Here is a 20000-nt window from a genome sequence, read left to right as displayed (position 1 = left end):
CTAGTCACGATGATTAACTATGCAACAGACCATTGTAAATACTTCATTCCTTTCATTGAAGAGGTAGCCTTCTACCAACAATAACACCGCCAGCTAATGTAAATTTACAGGTTACCGTTCTATTAAGTTTCTGTCAATTAGCCTTTAAAAGTACACTTTGATTTGCAGCTGTTTCATCAAAATAAGTTTGACTAAAGCTGTTTTGTGTTCTGTAAAAGGCGAAAGAGATGTTTACAATTTTTTATCACTCAAAGACCATGACCGTACACTTTATCATAGACTTTCCTTTGGTACTCGTTTTCTGAAGCTAGAAGTGTACTTTCCGTTCTTACAGTTTTCCAGATGCTAATGGTCAAGCCATTTTGATGGAAGAAGCCTCCCTCTCTGCCTCGTCGTGTTTGCGTATTTTGAAGGCTGTCTGCAGTTCATTTTCTAACTTTGAATTGGTGCTTGAGTGTTTGCAAAACATTGAGACATGCGTATCACGTTTACATGACACAGCCACGCTTTTGCAAGAGCTTCAAAAACAAGCAGAAAAAATGAAGCATATTGTGGAGGAAAGTTTTCAAGTTGCAACCAAGTGGTGCAAGCGGTATCATTTGAACAGTAAAATCCCGTGCTATGATGTGGCTGAGGCAGAAAAGGAATTACAAGTGGGTATATTGCTATATATTGGGTTAAACAATTCCATGCTGTAAAACCAGGACCAAAGTAATGACTTTGGCGTATCACAACAAACCCAGGAAATCAAATCAACAAATCCTAATGCAAAGCAAATACATGTACATCCAACCTGCACCAAATGTTGGGGAAAACATGAAGGAGCTAGTCACAGTTAGGTTTGCGTTTTGTTCAGATGATTTCAAATTCAATTTTGGTGCTATAAGCAAGTGTTTGTGTGCACTCATTTGAAAAGGTTCATTGTGCAAAAATGCTTGATGAAAACAACCAACATTTCGGGGTCATTAGGTCATTATGCATCTTTGCTTTAAAATAATGAATATAATGATGGGCGAAAGTACGCATAGATGGATATTATGCAATGCAAAAGAAGAAATGTAGCTTTGCTGTAAGATGGCCTTATCATCATGCCTTGAAAGGCAAGAGGAGTTAGATTTCTGTGGGCGCCACTTGCTTGAAATTAGGATCTCCTACTGGAACTTGTAGTCAAATCTGAAGGTCGCTATTCGTACATCCCAGCCAACAAATTGGCAAAGTTGTCACAAAAAGCAAGGAGCGTGGCCCCCAGTATAATGGTCTAACCTTTGAAGAATATCATGTTAGCTTCCTAAAGCTGCTCTGAAACATAATGATACATGTAGACTGAAACTGATAAAAGGTTTGCGATGCACGTGATCTTTTGTCTTTCAATTGCTGACTTGATATTTTGAGGGTAAAAATTGTTCCATGAAGTCGCCCTTCATGCACTGAGCAGACGAATAAAGTGGTGTTTATTGCCTTTTTTCTACAGGTTTGGACACGCTTGCTGTCTCTTGCATGGAAAAATAAGGAATGTGGGGAGATATGGAGAGACCGTGTTTCCAGAACATTGAGACAACGCTTAGAAGAGGCAAGAATTACACTCTTTGTTCTTGAAAGAATGCACAAATCACTGAAACAGTGGTTCTATACTTTATGCGTTGTTTTTTTTTGCCAGAAATCAGCAGTTTCTTGGCACAAAATTACTTCTTGTTGGGATTTAAGACTCAATACAGCCAGTGGGAAGCTAAGTATTCTCACACATTTTTTCCATGGTGCTTTTCCTCGCTTAATTCCATTGTTTTAGTTAGCTGTTGGCGTCATTTTTGACTCAGGCGCGTTATCATGCCATTTGTTATATACTCACTTTAGTGATCTTGATGTTTCAAGCAATCTGATTGGTTCGCTATCTCGGAGTAATTGAGCGTGATCCAAACGCGTGAATTGAGATGTCAATTTAATCGACTTTGGATGGGTTTCTTCTGCAAATGTTCTTGAGATCACTTCGTGAGTATATACTAAAACAATTATTCTTTCAATCTCGGTGCATAGTGGCGGAATATTTACCTCGATTTCAAAGAATAATTGTTAAATATTTTTCTTGAATATTGTTGCTGTAGCTTCTGATCCTCTTATACCCGAGTCAACAGACAGGTTTCTTCTTTTACTTATCTCTTTTCAGTCAGTCAGTCAGTCTTCTCTAACTTGATATTGGCCTCTGCACTTGCTTATGATCTAGCCACATGCTAGCAACAACAACAACAACAACCTTTATTCACACTATTCAGGAAGAATAAAAAAGGAAGAAGAAGAAGGGAAAAAAAAAGAAACTACAGGAAACAAAATAATAGAAGATATATAATTATGTGTACAATTTTTGAATTAGTGTGCAACAGCCAAAGTAGCAAAGATTTCGAGTTGGCTGCTGCTTATTTACAAGTAAAGAAGGGAACGAAGGAAACAAATAATAATTAAGACTAAACTAATTTACAAGGCAAGAAATGTTATGAAAACGGAGAGTTGCAACAATGCAATGCACTTAACATGAAACTGGAAGAGTATGACTCCTGTCTTGTTGCCAAACCGTGCAAAACAGCGTGAAATATCCAGGATAGACGCCTATTCAAAGCATCAATTTTAGCAATAAATTATTACTTTATTCTCGATACGTTAGTTATGGCTGATTAATCATCCCATAGTTCCGTGGTACAGGATCAAATCCTACAAGCTACAGGTAATAGGGCCAACCCCTGTTAGGAGCTTTCAGACTTTACAAGTCACCCTTGATAAATGCACAATTTAATTCACCATGTCCTTCATAACGATTGCGAAAGTCTGCTTATTCTTCCCTAACATAATTTACAACGTCTGCCAACTGAACCTCAGCTCAGTAACAGAGTACTCAGAAGTGTTAATTCTTGTTGACGTTGTTTTGGTTGATTATAAGAAGATAAGATTGAGCTTATAAAGAATAATGTTGTTCCTCCGGCCCTTCTGGATGCATGCTTTTCCATTTTATTTGCCTGTTGCTCTTTTGTCAAGTATTAACAACAGTTTATTGGTCTTCACAGCGTACCTGCAATGATCTTGTCAAAGTATTTACTAAAGCTAACATGGCAGCCCAACATAAACGTTGCGGACTTGCGGACTTGGTGTCAGAAGTAACCTTCAAAAAAGTTGAAAACATTTTGCAGGTAAAAAAAAACATTTGTTACCGACTTGGGGAGGCCGTTTGACCAATTCTGTGAACTTTTATTATTTAGATTAGTTTACAGCGAGTAATATTTTTGAGCACTTGATCTAGAAAAAATGCCTTCAAGTTTGCACTGGGTTGATGAAGGTCATATTAAGGCAGTAGAATGGGTTATATTAAGAAATTTCATTAAACTTTCGATTCACTCATACATAATTTGGTTAATCTGCCGTTTCTTCTGTTAGCTAAGTCATTGGTATATCAACACCATGTTCTTTTGAATCTTGCCATTTTTAAATTGTCATGAGTTGTTTCTTAACAAGTTGCCAAGGGTTCTTTTCAATTGAGGAAAATATGGTTTGAATACAAGGATAACGATTGCTTGCAAATCTTTCCTTGCAAATAACTTGTTTGTTTTAGGGGGGGAATGAAGATGAAGAGCTCTTCAACGACCTCTCAGAACATGGACTTGGGTCTTCGCAAGCGTTGAAATGTGGCGATCTTCTCACAATGATACTAACAAGATCTTGGCCAGAGTCACATGGAGGGGTTTCGTCCTCAAGCAAACAAAGTCTCAAGCACGTTTTGACTTGGCCATTGTGGTCTTGTTTCTTTCGGAGATTTGGTAAACATGTCTGTCAATTTCTTTGTATGACTTTCAATCACGATATTTACATTGTTATTTTGTCTCAGTGTTGATAACATGAATAGAAGGGATCATTTTTGGTAATTTTGTTTCCCATAAAGCATTTTTCTCTCTTTTTTGTCAATACGAACGTGAGAATAGTTTATCGTATGGGTCTTTCAGCTACCAACTAATCAACCTTTTGGTGAAACTGGTAGCCCATTGACAAGTTAGTGTTAAAGCCGATTTTTGGGGTACAAGCTTTTCTTTCAACTGCCATGCGTGGTTTTCTAAGTACACGGGCAAGCTGTCGGTGAAGCACGGACAATGATAAACCAATAATTAGATTTCTCTTTAATAGTCGCCACAAATGTTGAGGTCGACAAGTACTTCATCCTTTTTTTTTTTTTTTTTTTTGAAAAATTAGGCCTTACTTCGCGAAAAATGTTTGAAAAAGCCATCGAATCGAGTCAAGGCAATTATCGCTTCTTCGCTGTCAAATGCACAACGTTATGAGTCATTTAGTCATTTCCGAGGGATATTTTGAAGAAATTTCACTTTGTGATTTTTTTGTCAGCATGTGCTGCATTGATATTTAGATATTTAAGTTAGTGGGGTTATGTAAAGAAAGGTTTAGTGGTTCTTCTGAACTCAATTCCAACGCCCTTTGAATATCTCACTCTTTTAACTTTTCTTCATACTGTTTTGATTTTGTAAGTTCCGGATTTCTGTGCGTCTCCCCAAAAACTTCAAGTGTTCTTATATATCCATGTTAATGCTGGAGAAGATCCCATGTTTTTTTTCTTAAGTAAGAGCCAAGGGCCAACTGTAGAGCCTAGTAAAATTATTTGCAGTACAATATCTACCCACCTTCTTTCCTTTGGTCGTAGTGATACTTTTGCCCAATTACATCACCTTTAGCAATGAAGTGACTGTTATTTGGCCAGTGTTTCTATCTAATAGTTACATTACCTAAATGAATCAATAATAATTGGTTTAAACCACTCCTATGGTTATCTGGAAAATGTCTATGTGCCTTTTTGTTGCTTTTTTATAGGACAAGAGTCTGACAATAGGCGTGTTTTGAAACCAGACGGTCAAGCAATTTTGTTGATGGCCTTGACATCCCTTGAAAATGCCATTCATTCCCTGAAAGATGGATCAATTGAGTGTCAGCTTCTTATGCTAATCAATGATCACGTCGAGCGATTCCTCATGCTTTGTCAGGAAATAAGTGCTGACGGAAAGGAACACTTGCACTTGAGACAATGCTTAGATCAACGGCGTGTTGAGTTAACTGCATTTGAAGAAGAACGGGACCAAGTTTTTACTTTCCTTAGACTGTGTTCTCCCATGAAACAAGGTAATGTTTGTGTTGCAAGGTTACAAATTCACCATTGGCTGTTTTTTTTTTAATATTTGTGACATTATTACCCCTAAAAAGGTTGTGTCGTGTTGTGTCGTGTCGTGTCATGCAGTGGAGTACACTAGTGTAGTGTAGTGTAGTGTAGTGTAGTGTAGTGTAGCGTAGTGTAGTGTAGCGTAGTGTAGTGTAGGGTTTTCGATAGTTTTGTCAAGTAGCGGACATATTTCTGAAAGCACCAGAGGTGACACTTTTTTGCGCCGGAAGGCGCCTTGGGAGCACCAAACTAAGTAGTGGTACAATTTATACACAGAATTTGTGAAACCTCTTTTCAGTGTTTTGATACTTAAAGGGGCTAGGTCACGCTATTTTAGGTAATTTTGTTTAATTTTGTTAATTATGAGCTCTAAACGTCAAATTGGCAATGCAAGAGTCTTTCATTTGCAAAATCACGGCCACATAACAACTGAGAATGATTTTCCAGCTTTGTAAATGACATTTTGATATAGACTGATATAAATTTGAAAAAAGGTGCGCCGACGTTTTTCAAATTTACCCAAATTCAATCCATTTCAATCCTCTCCAGTTTTGTCCATCCATGTCCCTTCTTGGCTTCCCTGTGTTTTGTTAGAGTTCTTCTATAATTTTGAACAGTTATTTTGATATTTTAGTTAATTCTATGACCATTCGATCAGTGCTGAAATTGCCTAAAATTGCGTGACCTAGCCCCTTTAAGTTGTTCTTTTAAGGATGAAAAAGAGCCGCAATTCATTTTTTGTGTAGGTATGACCCGCTTAATGTGGTTATCGCTTTTCCTCAGTTGTTGTTGTTTTTTCCTTTTTATTTCAGTGAATTTAGTTTTCTTGTCTAAGAAAGCAGAGATAGATATTTCTTGCCTACCGATTGGAGATCTTGCACATTCAAGGCTTGTTCGAGGAACTGTGTACCCTGTGGTCAAGTACTTTGAACTTTCATCGAAAACCAAAGTAATGATGTCATCTCTCAGCAAGCTAAGCGACAGTGTATTGCTACGAAGATTTTGGAGAGAGAATGGAAGTAGGGCATTAGAACGTGTTAAACAAGAAAGCGAATGTAACGAATCGTTTGGCGTGAATGACATTGAAGAACTAATCTGGACGCCCTCAAAAGAAAAACTTCAGTTTTTGGTTGAGCGTTTTTTGAAAGGCACTATTTCCTTTGAAGAGATCGACAAGTACTTCTTCAACCTGTTTTCTGAAAAACAAGGCCTTGTCAAAGAAATAAAGCTCATCACCTCACAAAATGATCAAGTCTCTGAATTACTGGTCAACCAGCGCATTGAGGCGATAGATCAATACTACGAGTTGCAAAACTGTATTGATGCAGCGCAGAGTATCCTGGAGTTTAAAGTTGCAGTTGGTCTTGAAGGAAATTTTCAATTGGTGGAGGACCTAAAAAATCAGGTCTGCTGCCTCTATACTTCTTCCTGTCTCTAGTTTTTCATTTTGTTGTCAACTTTTCAAAGTAAATGGGTGAAAAGTGATCCATTATTTGTATTATTGGAGAGCTATTATACACTACTAATGAGACTTATTGGAAATGGGCCTAACCTTTGTAAAAAGTCACAACGAAGTGGCAATACATTTTTTTTATATAGTTGGGGTAGATTTCGGGTAAATCAAATCCATCTTTAACAAGCATTAACTATTATGTCATCTTGAGAATTCATTCTCTCGTTAAAAGCTTTTAAAATTATTCCTTGCCTATTTTGCTTTTTAATACAGATGGGCAAAGAATTCAAACAGCGACCTTTGGGAAGCATGAATGCAGATATGCACAGAGCTAGTCGATTATTATCAGGAATAACCCCAGAGAGAAAGCTCTGCCTTGATGCTGTTGCCAGATGCCAACCTTTCATAACCTGGTTAAAGGACACTATCTCGGGTAATTAGGAAATAAATCAGATATTAGTGCTATACACATGATATTTGCTTTTTAACAAAAAAAAGCAGGCAGCGGTAGATGTGATTTGGGGTATAAAACATTTATGGACACCGTAATTTCTTGTGAACGGGTCATTGACGGCTAAGTAGCTTGTGCCACTTGGTATTTCGTCACTTATGTCCAGGTTTGACCCTAATTAGATGCACGCCCAATTTTGACATCCACCACAAAGTGTCCCTTTAAGTCTAAGCATTTGCTACCTTTTTTCAACAATAAGGTAAGGGTAAAGGCTAGCGTTATTCTTAGCTTTGGGTAAATGCAGCAGTTAATCTTGACTTAAAGAGCAGCATTTAGGGGACACTTTGTGAAATAAATTGTCTGTATTCTGCGACACAAGTGATGTTGAAGTTGGCTAGAAGAGCAAGGGGACACTTCGTGACGCTTATTGAAATCCGCGTGCATCTAATTAGGGTCAAACCTGGACATATCTGTATCGTGTGGAACAAACGTGGCATGATTTGCGTCGCTTCATTTTGGTCCCTACGGTATTTTTTTATGTGAGTCAAGACTCCTGACCCCTGAAAGGTTTTGGTGTAGATCACCTCCATATGATATTTTGTCCCAATGATGCTTTTGATTGGTTTCCCGCTTGAACCTCGGTCATCACTAAAGTAAAAATATAGTGAATAGAGGCCTCTGTACTGTATGTTCAAAAAAAGAAATAGCAGTTATCGTTATTCATTCAATGTCCAAGTTTCCTGTTAGTGGTGCACTGACGTCAATTGCCCAATGAAAGGAACGAGTGTGGCTGTGATTTTTCAGCTTGAAGCTCCTGACAACTGATTAAGCACACTTAACAATAACTCAACTTGTAGGGTTCTAAAAATATTTCCAGTGAATAAATTGGCTTTCCTATACAAATCGTGGAAGGTTTTTTTGGTCTCCTCATCTTCAATTCTCCCCATTTCTTTGTATCATATGGAGGGTCTAGCAACAATTCATAATTTGTTTGCGGCAAACATCAGTGACTTTAATCTGGTTTGTAAACCATTTTAGGTGTAAGAAGTGCTATTTATTTTCTTAGGCCCCCAAGAACTTAAAGTTCTCGTGGATTTGGCAATAATCTCAGCTGGAGAGACGGACATGGAAACAGCAAGAATAACTTGCTTACACACCAGCTGCCTTGGATTTGCTCCTCTGATTTTTGACGTGAAACCCTCTTTTGGTTTTGATGAATTGATGAAGGCCTGTGATCCTGTTTGGAATGCGGTGGACACGGACCCCACTCTTCCCCAGAAATTGGTAACTCCAATTATTTCAGGTTCTTTATTTGAAGCTGGCTGGAAGACAGGTTAAACGCAATTGTAAAATTAAATACGTTTCCCATTCAGAAGCTTTCCTTCAAACAGTTACTGGTCAATGTCCCAAAGAAACGGTTTTTACAATTGTGGTCGTTATGTTGATATTAGACCATTACTGTTTCATTGCATTGTGAGACATATTGTGGCATGTGATATCGAATAGTTCTTCACTGTCTCAAACACGTTTTGAATGGCTTTTTAGAGAGATTTCTTCGTATGGAGAATGTTTAGCAAAATCATATACAAAAATTTGGTTTTATCAACGGAGTTGATAATGTAAATTGGCCATCGTACAGAGATTCTAAAAGCTGACGTTTCGAGCGTTAGCCCTTCGTCAGAGCGAATCGATTCGATTCAACTCCGTTGATAAAACCAAATTTTTGTATACTACTTCCCCACCGACGCAGCACCACAGTTTCTTTAGAAACTACCCCTTCGTTCTAGAAAAATCATAGCTAGTCAAAAAAATTAAGGTCTTCTGACGTATATAGCTGCTGTAATATGCCTAATTGACCACTCAGCTTTGGTGCCTTAAAGGGGAAATGGAAAAAACTGATAGAAATGAAAAGACCAAATTTCAGAAATCAAACCAATGGGCGGGGGAGGTTAGTTGGCTATTTACAAAGGCAGCCAAGAAATTGAAGTAAGGATAACTTGATTCAGAAAACTCAAGATCTTAAGTTCGGCGCCATAACCACTAAGCTTTGTTATGTCTTAAAAAGTAAAGCCACGTGCAATTACATTTTACCTTAATTGTCACGTCCAGGTCGACACCAGTTGTCAGTTGGAGTGGCTGAAGGGAGTTGAAACATCCCATGGCTCTGTGGCTAAATCTTCCCTTCTAGACACCCAGGCGATCAACCAAAAAGGCATGTATCGTGTTGGGTACCTTATGGACGACGAAAACGCTGCAACAAAGAAGCTTACACTTGACAAAGTAATTCAACTCAGTGTACCGCAGGGTGAAATTGGGGAACAAAAATGTTACACCCTGGATGACCTGATGGACTTGCAAAGTAAGCTGATGCTGATTGCTGCCAAAGCATCCCATGGCAAAGACGAAGTGGACCGGTTTGTTGATGTAAGCTCGTGTGATTTTTCAAAGTAGTTTTTTTTCTTTTTTCTTAAATGTGGATTCCATCATTTGGTAATTAATTGTGCAGGTCGAGACAAAGCAAAGCAAGGTTATGTCATTAAATTACTTTTTTTCTCTCCTCTGTGCAGGTTTTACAGTGTGTCCTACGCCTTGGGGAAGCATACATTTCCCTTTGCAAAGCTGGAGAAGTGAGCCATTTAAAATGGAAACATGAATTCCAATGCACACCACGGCTTGCAGGAATTTGCTCACTAACCGATCATCTTACAGCTCAAAGTAACAAAATGGAGCAGTGTCTCCGCCAGTGGAGAGAAGAATTGCACTCCAAGCGGCTACAATACAAAGAACTGAATCACTATACCACGATGCAGTTGCGGTTCCTTCGAAGTAAATTAGCCAATGTTCGAGGGAGAGGCACCAAAGCAGTGGACAGTATTCCACTTGAAGTTTACAGTCTGTTAGAAAGTGTGCTCCCTGATGTTGAACCTGGCATTTTAAAGGCTGTTCTTTTGTCGTGTGGTATTTGTAGTCAAGAGACAGGTAAAAGTATATTAAGGTCGTTTCAGCAAACCGTTTTTGTTAAACAGCCTTTTTCGGTGGAAAAGCCACAGTCCTCACTAGAAGAGATGTTTCAGTCACTTGTTGCACGTCTGGAATCGATTGGTTACTCTGATCCGGAGGAGATAGCCATTGCAGCTTTGATCTCATGCAAAGACGCCAGCGAGACTGATCTTGTTGTATGGTGTGTGAAAAATGGCAATAAGGAAGAGGTGATACACAACAAATACTCAGAAGCACTAAACGATCCAAGATATTCAGCACTGATCGACAAGGACGCAACTGCATCAATGGGAAATGAAAGGTGAATGAACCCTTTTAACTTAAACACTTTTGAGTCACCTTGTCCAGTCGCTTGGAGTTGCCCCTTAATGTTTGCTTGAGGTATCTTTTGTAAACGTTTGCGGAGCTTCTTGTGGTCTGTTGTATTTAAACTAAAAGATACAGAATTCTATTCGCTTTATTAAATCTAACTTTACATTGCTGAGCTCCACTTTTTGGGGAGTCTGCAAATCAAATCAAATTATCCTTGATCAATTAAGGTGTTGGTTTTCAATAAAAGGGGAAAACCGCAGTACCTAGATAATCTTCGAGGAATACAACCCACTTGTGAACGTGAGACGCTTTACTCAACACTGAATTGTTTCCTTATGCGCAAGTTAGGAAAAGACTACCTAGGAATTGCATTAGAAATTTGCTCCCAATTTCAAATGGCCATTTTGTGTAAAACACACACCTAACCCACTTAGTTGCTTGTTTTTTTTTTGTGCATGTGTGTGTGTGTGTGTTGGCGCCTGTGGGATTTTAATTTTGATTGTGTTTTAAGCCCTTTTGAAGAGGAGACGGCCATGGAATCAGAAAATGTACTTGAGAGCATTGAAACTCCTTTCACTCTTGACCAGACAGCTGAAGGGAAATTCTTGAGCCTTGATGACCTGGGAAAGGTTTTGACTCACCTCGCATCTCTCGGTATGGCTTTTATGAATTTAACAATTGAAAAGACCCTTTACATAATTTGAACATAATTGTTGTGACTTGCCAATGTAGGTGTTGTTTAGAACAGACGTCTATTGATTTATGTGGATACGTTTGGTTATTTAATTTAGAAAGTTTGATTTATATCTTTAGTTAAGATGTCTGAAATTGATAACGTTTGTGATCTCCAGGGGTTTCCTTTCGACCTTTAGTTGTAATGTCGACCTTGAGCCTTGCTGATAATAATTATTAGAGAACATAAACGAAGCATTTGCAGGCACATCAAAGCTAGGGCGCCTTCAGTGTCAGCAGTCATTAATTTTATGTAAAGACATACGACATTGGCAGGCCCCAACTCCATTGAGATAGGATTCTCCTCATAGAGGGAGTTGTGGAGTGAAAATTTGGGATTATAAATGCCTCAAAGATGGAATTGTTACTTGTGTGTTGCAGGATCCAAGAAGCGGAAAAGACGCAGCCCAAGATACCTGAAAAGAGGAAAGCCAAATTTTATCGTAGTTCCGAAAGGTACACGACACTGATCCTTGTCTTCTTTATAGTTTTTACTTTTTTCCCTATTTATTTTCTTGCACGAAATGATATATATGAAATGAATCATATTGAACTGCAGATATGAAATCAAGTGAAGCTATGATCCTCGCAGTTTTGAACGCAATTTTAGCAATTGCGTAGACAAGAGTCCATAACAGTGAGGATCATAGCTTCACTTTATTTTCTTGCGTCGTTAAGTTAGTTCTTAAGTTTTAAACCTTTCACCTTTGATAGAAACAATTTTAGAATCGTTCGTTTTAAACAGAACTAGTATGTTCGATTTATACCAACTTATCATGCAACTTCTTTTTCAATTTTTACCACTTGTTTCTTGTCAGATGACATTCTTGGAACTGTGCTATCTTTGTACATGCATGACACAACACAATCTCTGCCTTCCTCGGACGAAGTCCTGATTTGTTCTTCTGATACTACCCCAGAAGAGGTGGGTATTGTAAACCCTTCCTTCACTTGTATGCTAAAAGTGTTTATCGTTTCTTGGATGTGTGACATTTGTTACCCTCTTATCTTAGGTGAGCTTAAAATTATTGGTATCTTTTGTTCTTAAATCACAAGTTGTCATCGGTCAAAGAGGTACTTTTCTGGTAATTCTCAAAGGATCAACCCTCATCCAATTGCCTGGGTGTAACTTTAGTAACCTTGTTTTGACAAGTGCACAGCACGGAGTTTTGCAAGTTTGACCTGGTGGCCACCAGACCAGACTTCCTTGTGCCCCCATCAACTCTTGACTGAATCCATATTCTAACTATTTGTGCAATCATTGCATGTAATTTTGTATTGTAGATTGAACTCTTGTGGCGACGATCTCTTGGAGACCAGGATGGTGGATTATTCTGCTTGATCAATGTTGATCAACTTGACTACAGCGTTTCCCAAAGAGCCGCAGATACCTTAAGCTTTCTACTGCAGGAGCCTCTGTACAGTCGTAATAAAGGTGGCTATATCTATTTTTTCCTTATTAAAAGTTTTATTACGTTTTGCATTTGGGTGGCAGTGATCAAGGACAAACGATAAGAAAAGTGTCACAGTTTGCAAGGAATTAGATTTTTATTAAGAAGATGGGGAATGGAAATAGCAAAGGAAATGAGACAAGGGAGGATCCCAATGTACGGAGGCAAAGAGTAACATGCTAGTGCAAGGAATGAGGTTACAAAGAGTAGCAAAGAGCGATGGATGTAATTAATAGCAAAAATGTAAGTATTACTAATAGCAAGGGGGAGGTAATGACTGATGAGACAAAGCCAGGTAAGATTGGTCAAGCTAGACGATAAAAGACTGTAGTCATCTTGGGAATTCATTGTTGTTGAGAAATATGATTGTGACAGGTTTTGGAATAATTATGATTAGCAGGAGCGACGAGATAGGTCATGTGAGGAATATAGAAACAATAGCCTCCATTTGGCGCAAAATATGCTCAGATATTTGTCCGTGGACGTCATTTGTTCCGAGAAGCGAAAAGTTTTCCAAAAGTGAAGCTCGAGGAAAACTCTGGACTTCGAGGAACAGATAACGTCCAAGGACAAATTTCTGAGCATAAAGTCAAATGGAGGCTATTGTGTTTATTATCCTTCAAATATTTTTCGCAAGACTGGAGCTTACAAATTGGAGGAAACGCTTACGAACAGCTTACCGTCAAAGACGTTTACAGCGTATGAAGTGTTTCTGGTACCGCTCTATCGACCAACAGGCTTATTTCTTCTTCCGCCACAAAAGTGAACCGAAATTAATTTTAATTGCAAACGATTTGGGAAATTGGTGAATATTTGAAGCAATAGACCACAAGTTTCTATGGTTTATAGGCTGATAAACCACGCGGGATGTTGGTAGAACACGAGAAGAATTCGTAAATCACGAGCCGTAGGCGAGTGATTTACGAAATTCTTCGAGTCGTCTATTGCGAATGGAATAATTGTTTTATTAAATTCCTTAAACTCCAAAAGTTTAGAAGTACGAAATACGAGCGAAAAAAGCGAGAAAATTCTAGCGAAATCGAAAAAAGTTGATGAAGATGCGATGTTGTGGTCAGACAAACGCAGGCTCATCACAAAAATATTTCTTACCTTTTCGCGTATCTCTAAGCTTTGAAAGTGATCCAAACTTTCCACAAAAACGTTTTTCTTTTGCTTTATACCGAAAGAAATTTCGCTTTCTGGCGTAAACGTTTTTAGTTTAGCAACGCTAAGCGCAATCATTTACCATATAAGGTCAAACTAAGGTATATGAGCTAATAACCGAGATTGAGTGAACCAATCAGAGCACGAGAATTGCATTATCCGAGGTTGAGAATTTAATAACATCGGATATTCCCCAGTTTTAGTAGGGGAATATTCGTTCACGGAAATATTCGTATTCATAAATGGTGGCCAAAAAATCATTCTTTTGTCTTTGTGCTAATTATCCTCAGTAGCCTCACTTTAGAGCAAAAATTCTTTTGAATTTTGTTCTTGCTAACGAGGCCAGTGAGGATGATTAGCATTAAGACAAAAGAATAGTTACTTAACCGCCATTTGTGAATACGGTCCATGGGGAGGGGCGCTGTAAAAAACGTATGTTTTTTGAATGCCGCCCACTTTGAATCCAAACGAGGAAATCATCATACCTCAAGCCAAGAACTCTCTACCGGAATGTCGATTGTTTCAGGTTTACCAGAGAGTAAATTGAAGGCAAAAATTTCTCTTGCACTGTCGACCACAGTATCTGCGAAACAATCACGAGGAACGTTTTTTATGACAATATTTATTCTTTTGCCAAAGTGAAGATCGTGTATATCAAGCTTTTACCAAAACCAGTGGGTATAATAACCAAAACATCTTTTCCGGAAAGCAACTCCTTCGCAGCAGTCTCCAACTCTTCCTTGAGCAAAATTCCCGTTCTTTTTTAATGTATAGATAAGCAAGAGCTTTTGATATACTTTCTTTGATTATTGGTTTTCCTTCACAAAAGGAACACACTTGACGAAGGTCTCAAGTAACATTTGATTGACGTGTTCTTGTTATCAGCCACTGAATCAGAAATTTCTGTCCGCTCAGTGACCAAGTTACGGGCAGACGGTATTTCACAGCGTCCCTTCCCATTCTCCGCGTGGCTTTGCCTCTCGTTGTTTTGCCTCTCGCACCCACAATGCGGCCGGCTACGCAGGCTGTGATGATTAGGACAGGATGTATGTGATTATGAGAAACATAACTCAGTGATCGACACCGTGCACCGGTGGCTCAGTTGGTTGAGCACCGGGCTGCCATGCGGGAGGTCGTGTGTTCGACTCCGGCCGGACCAACACTTAGGGTCTTAAAATAACTGAGGAGAAAGTGCTGCCTTTGTAATTACATCCGCAAATGGTTAGACTTTCAAGTCTTCTCGGATAAGGACTATAAACCGCAGACCCCGTGTCACAAACATCTTCCATGTTCATTAGTTCCCTATGGGACGTTAACGAACCCACACACTATTCGAGAAGAGTAGGGGATGAAGTTCCCGGTGTTGTGGCTGTCCTCTGTGAGTATATGGGTGGGTGGGTATAGCAGGTCCACATCAGCCAAAACTTCAACCTGTTCAAACAACTAAATAACAAAAAAGGAGGAGTCAGGGTTACTTCAATTAGCTTTGTGATTACAACGGATTTAATGTAGTTTGGAATAAAAGGACAAAGTCAAGGCTTAGATGAAACGTTTTCAATAACCTACATAATAACAAAGGAAAATGCAAATTTCATTCACCTTGATCCTGTTCTTGTACAACACTGCGTGACTGGTGCCAAAGAGGAAGTGTGTGCTTGTAAATGAAAGAGTTGGCATATGGATAAGCGAGAGAATGAAGTTTCCAGTAGCTGTTATTACAGTTGAGCCTACGTTTCAGAGTGCGGGGAACCGATACTTTCAGGTCACCATTCGAGAGTAAGAGATTTAGTTCGCGAAATGCGGAAAAAATAATGAGTTCCTGTCCAAAATTTACGTTTTTCTCAAAAGAAGAGACAGAAACTACTGCTGTTGAAGAAGAAGCTGCCCTCGATAGTTTCGCCCATTTTTGGGGTAGTTACTTCGGTTAACACATCCATATGCTATACAATGCCTTGCCATACTTTCCTCCTTAAAATTAGCCCAGATAAACCTCAAATCACACAGTCCTTCGATAGGAAATTCTTTTTTGACCCGAAAGCCTCATTTTCGCACCTTTTGAAATTAACACCGCTGAGACGTGGGCTCGACTGCAATAACATTTATTATGACGTAGTGCACAGAAAAGTGATGAAAAACTGAATGTAAAGTATATTTCTCGACTTGTTTTACCTGTCAAAAATCTTATGGCTTTTAATTATTTTTGAATTTTGTTGGTTAATTTGCTGGGCCAATTTTTGTTCATCCCGCTGTTTGCATTGTAAAAGACAGGTTTCCTTTCCTTTCAGCGCTATGTCTTGTGGTAATCTGTAGCTCAGAAAATGAGGACAGGGCCCATATGGCTGCAGCTCTTGATCAGTACAGACTAGGTACTGTGCCACACAGGGCTTCACAGAAAGAAATCAGTCAGTATCTGAAGACACAATTCATTGGAAGCCAACAAAAACAGGGAAAGTTTCTAGATCGGACCATGCCTTGGACATCTGCTTCCATGGTGGAAAAGGAGAAGTAAGAAGTCATAGAATGTTTCTTCTCCTTAAGGTTATTCCAACTTTATTATTATGTTGGATTCAGTGTGGCCATGGTCAACTGGCTCCAGAAGTCTGTGATACCGTTTATTTTCACGCTTAAGATTGTGTGAACGTGGCTCATTTATCATGCAACACATAAGTTTAACAGTCTGAAAGCACAAACACTTGATGTTAACTCTCAATACGCCACATCCTAATAAATGAGGTCACTTTCCCACGGATATTGTTCTTTACGGAGTAACCGATTAGAACTGCACAGAGGAGAAACAGTGATTTTGTGGGATGAATTTTTCCTTGTGGAAGATTTGGCATGCATTCTTTCAGAACCTAAAGAAGATTACAATTGATTTTATTGTTAAGAAGAACTGCACTCAATGAATTTTAATGTTGTAATTGACAAGAAAGGGTTAACGTGTCCCTTTTCCAATACGCACTAGCTGTTTAACAGTGTCACTGCAGACCTGTTTCTTTTACTTTCCTCGAATAGATTGTCAGTGAGGGTTTTTTCATCGGAAAGAGCTGGATCAGGCAAGACTTTGGCTGTTCACCGATTAAGTCAAAAGTTACATGAACTACCAAACAATGACGTCGTAATCCGTTACCTTGCCGACGCAGATGCTGATATGACACTTTGTATTACCATACCAATTTACGGGCCTACTGTCAATCAGTGCTCCATTGCAGAGTCATTGTTACCGCACATGGTTGTTCCAGACTTGCCACTTTCCCGGATATTTCATCTTGATGTACAGCCCTCGGTAAGCAGTAGTCGTATCCAAGTGTGCCCCACATTTACGTGGACCTAATCAAATTCACGAGTTCCAAAAAGATCATACGATTTAGTGTTCATAATACATGGAAAAGATTTTCTCTATAACCAATTTGTGCGATAAACTGTGTTTTGCTATTTACACTTATTTCTTTATTTATTTCTTATTTATTTATTTCTTTATTTCTTTGGCTCATATTTTCGATTTTTGTTTTAAATTGTACTCGTTTTCATAAAAAGAAATAGAAAAATGACTTCGGGGTCATGGTCGCTCTTAGTTATGCATGCAATGTTGCTATGGCAATTAACCACTAATTGGAACTTCACGGAGTCCGTTATAGGCCTTTTTAACTCATTCATGTGCGCATGCGCAATGGATGAGTTATTGTGGAGTGGTGATTTGGTGTGGATCGTAGACCGTGGACTGTGGACTTAACGAATCTTCACCGAAGTGCCTTTGAAGCCCAAGCCGAGCCCATTTAGAAGTAAAGGACATTTTTCTTTGACTGAGATGGGACTCGAATACTGCAATGGGAAGCCGATGTAACACGAATGGTGTTTTATTGGATCTTTAAACAAAATATATCTTTATAAAGCTCAAGAATGGATAAACAATACAAGCGGTAAAAAATGAAGCAACGAGTAATGGACTTCGACAACAAATGCAGCAGTATTTCTAATATTTTATTAACTGTGTTGTTATGTGCAACACTGAAACCAAAAGGCAAATTTTCTGGTAACTTTTTGTGGTTGGATATGGGTTTAACAAACTCAGAGAAGGAATCAAACACCTTGAGTAGATCTGTGTTTACTAAAGTCAGATCTCTTTTGTTTCCCTGTTTATATTTATTTGTACTCAATTCTGCACAGTCTTCAGATTAAAATACCATTTGATCATTAATTCTTGTTAGTCAAGAATTATTTGAAAGAAAACTTGTAGTCCATTGTTATGCTACATTATTCAAGGAAAGGATTCTTCAGTAAAGAGTTTGATCCTGAACACTGGTGGGAAATTTATTTAGTTGCGTGTGGTTTTTGACACGTAGTGTGATGCTTGTTTGCATGCATGCAATGAAATGGGAAGTGTTATGGTCCCTCTAATCGCAAATATGTTGTTTGTTTCATTAAATCTTTGGCTGGAAAAGGTTTTTGAGAAAAATCTCTGTCTTTTGTGGATTGATCGTGTTTGAATCGCGTTGCGTAATATTCGAACGTAATTAATTTGCATGTGTGTTGATATTTGATATGCGATTTTTTTTTTCATAGAGATGACTGGAATTTCTGGCCATTTTGTATTCAAGTGTTCTTTCTTGTCAATGATTAATAGGTAGCAATGGTTTTGCTCGTCAGAAATATTTGTTTAGTCATTCTAGTGTAAAATGAAGTTTATTTGGGAAGCCAACAATATTTCTTTAAGCTTATCTACTGCGCATTTAGGCGCATGTTGGTAATTTTTACGTTCTTGATCAAACAATTAGTTACAAACAAGAAGCTATTTCAAAAATAAGTAGTGTTTCATTTCCGGACTGAGCAGCTCTGGGGATGATGAGAAATATGCCACATACGAGCTCGATCGCCTGGCCTGCATCTTCCATTGTAGGAGTTACCAGAAGTACCTATTGGATTCCTAGGCTTTTTTATTTTCTAATGCCCAGCCAGAATTACTCCAAGGAAAATCCAGTTTCAGCGCGTTCAGTGCCAGCCAACTCAGTGCGCCCTCAATTTGTTCTCGACACAGGTACCACAGGCAACCTAGTTTACGCTCACGGAGCGTCTGTTGAATTATTCTACTGTGTCTACTGGATGAAATCTATTCCTTTCTACTACCACCTGAAACTTTCCAAAGATATGCTAAGAAGGCTCCAGGAACAAAGGCAATGCTTAGCAGGGGAGTAACAGGAAAGACCTGTGCACCGGTGGCTCAGTTGGTTGAGCATGCGGGAGGTCGTGAGTTCCATCCCGGCCAGACCAACTTAGGGCCTTAAGATAAATGAGTAGAAAGTGCTGCCGAGTCCTGAAGAACCCTTTTTACGACAAGACTTATTACAGTTGGTAGCCCTAAGGGAAGAGGGAGAGCTGCCACTATGTTTCTTAGGCGATTACTCTTGTGATAAAGTAGAGCTGTAATTTCTTGTTCTGTGTTGTACAGATTGATACGTTTTTGTTGGGTTAACGAAACTTGCTTCATTTTAACAGGTTACCACTGGTCTGGATTCTCTTTTATTTAATCTCCTGGTGCTGGGTGTTTTGAAGAGCAGCAGTGGCCAAGTCTGGAGGCGGAGGACATCAGATCTGTATGTGATTGAACTAACTACAGGACCAGCAGAGGACATCATTAAAGCAGCCCAAGCAGGAGTGCCACTCTCTAAGGCGAGTACCTATGATAGTGGCAATTCAACTTAAACGGCTAGAATGATTTCAAAATTTGTCATCTTCATTTGAACGGTGATTTTGCTAAAAAAATCTGTTTTGGGGGGAGTTAATTGCTCATTAGACTGCTAGATTGAAGTCTGAAAATTAACCTGAGAAACTTTTCTTCCGGCATTCCTTGTTGTTCATACTATTTTCCCCAACTCTGATCAAATTCCTCCAAGAAGGGAACTAATGTTTTACATCGCTTTATTCATATCTGCCCTTTCCTGATTTGAGTAGTGTCAGAAACGTTTTCTGTAGTGGAATCATTTTTAATGCTTTTATGCCCACGACAAATGAAAATGCAATATTCATTTTTACTTATCAGAGTGGGGGTTCGAAAAAGAGGGTGTCAGAACCTTTTTACACCGTTCTACCCACCATACGTTGCGGAACACCGATGCAGGCTTTGTGCCAACTCACACAACAGCGAACGGGTAAGAAGTACATGTAGATGTTGTATTTTGTATTTATGGTGATAGTATTTGAGAGTGATGGTTCAATATGTAGTACTTTCCCACCCTTTTTTGT

General features: G+C 38.8%; 1 protein-coding gene across 1 annotated transcript in view; it reads left to right on the top strand.

Annotated features, from left to right (window-relative positions):
* The window catches only part of LOC137992933 (E3 ubiquitin-protein ligase rnf213-alpha-like), a 167544-nt gene that overhangs the window by 85266 nt on the left and 62278 nt on the right, over nt 1-20000 (top strand). The window contains exons 13-30 of the mRNA XM_068838517.1: nt 335-653; nt 1472-1570; nt 3051-3173; nt 3593-3797; nt 4855-5160; nt 6010-6602; nt 6924-7083; nt 8168-8385; nt 9211-9525; nt 9669-10402; nt 10925-11067; nt 11527-11601; nt 11964-12070; nt 12430-12580; nt 16046-16265; nt 16776-17046; nt 19254-19427; nt 19798-19906. Of these exons, the coding sequence (XP_068694618.1) occupies nt 335-653; nt 1472-1570; nt 3051-3173; nt 3593-3797; nt 4855-5160; nt 6010-6602; nt 6924-7083; nt 8168-8385; nt 9211-9525; nt 9669-10402; nt 10925-11067; nt 11527-11601; nt 11964-12070; nt 12430-12580; nt 16046-16265; nt 16776-17046; nt 19254-19427; nt 19798-19906 (4322 nt within the window). The remainder of the gene's footprint in view (nt 1-334; nt 654-1471; nt 1571-3050; nt 3174-3592; nt 3798-4854; nt 5161-6009; nt 6603-6923; nt 7084-8167; nt 8386-9210; nt 9526-9668; nt 10403-10924; nt 11068-11526; nt 11602-11963; nt 12071-12429; nt 12581-16045; nt 16266-16775; nt 17047-19253; nt 19428-19797; nt 19907-20000) is intronic.

The sequence above is a fragment of the Montipora foliosa genome, chromosome 2, assembly GCF_036669935.1.
Source record: "Montipora foliosa isolate CH-2021 chromosome 2, ASM3666993v2, whole genome shotgun sequence".
Classification (NCBI taxonomy): Eukaryota; Metazoa; Cnidaria; class Anthozoa; order Scleractinia; family Acroporidae; genus Montipora; species Montipora foliosa.
This window is presented reverse-complemented; position numbering and strand designations above follow the sequence as displayed.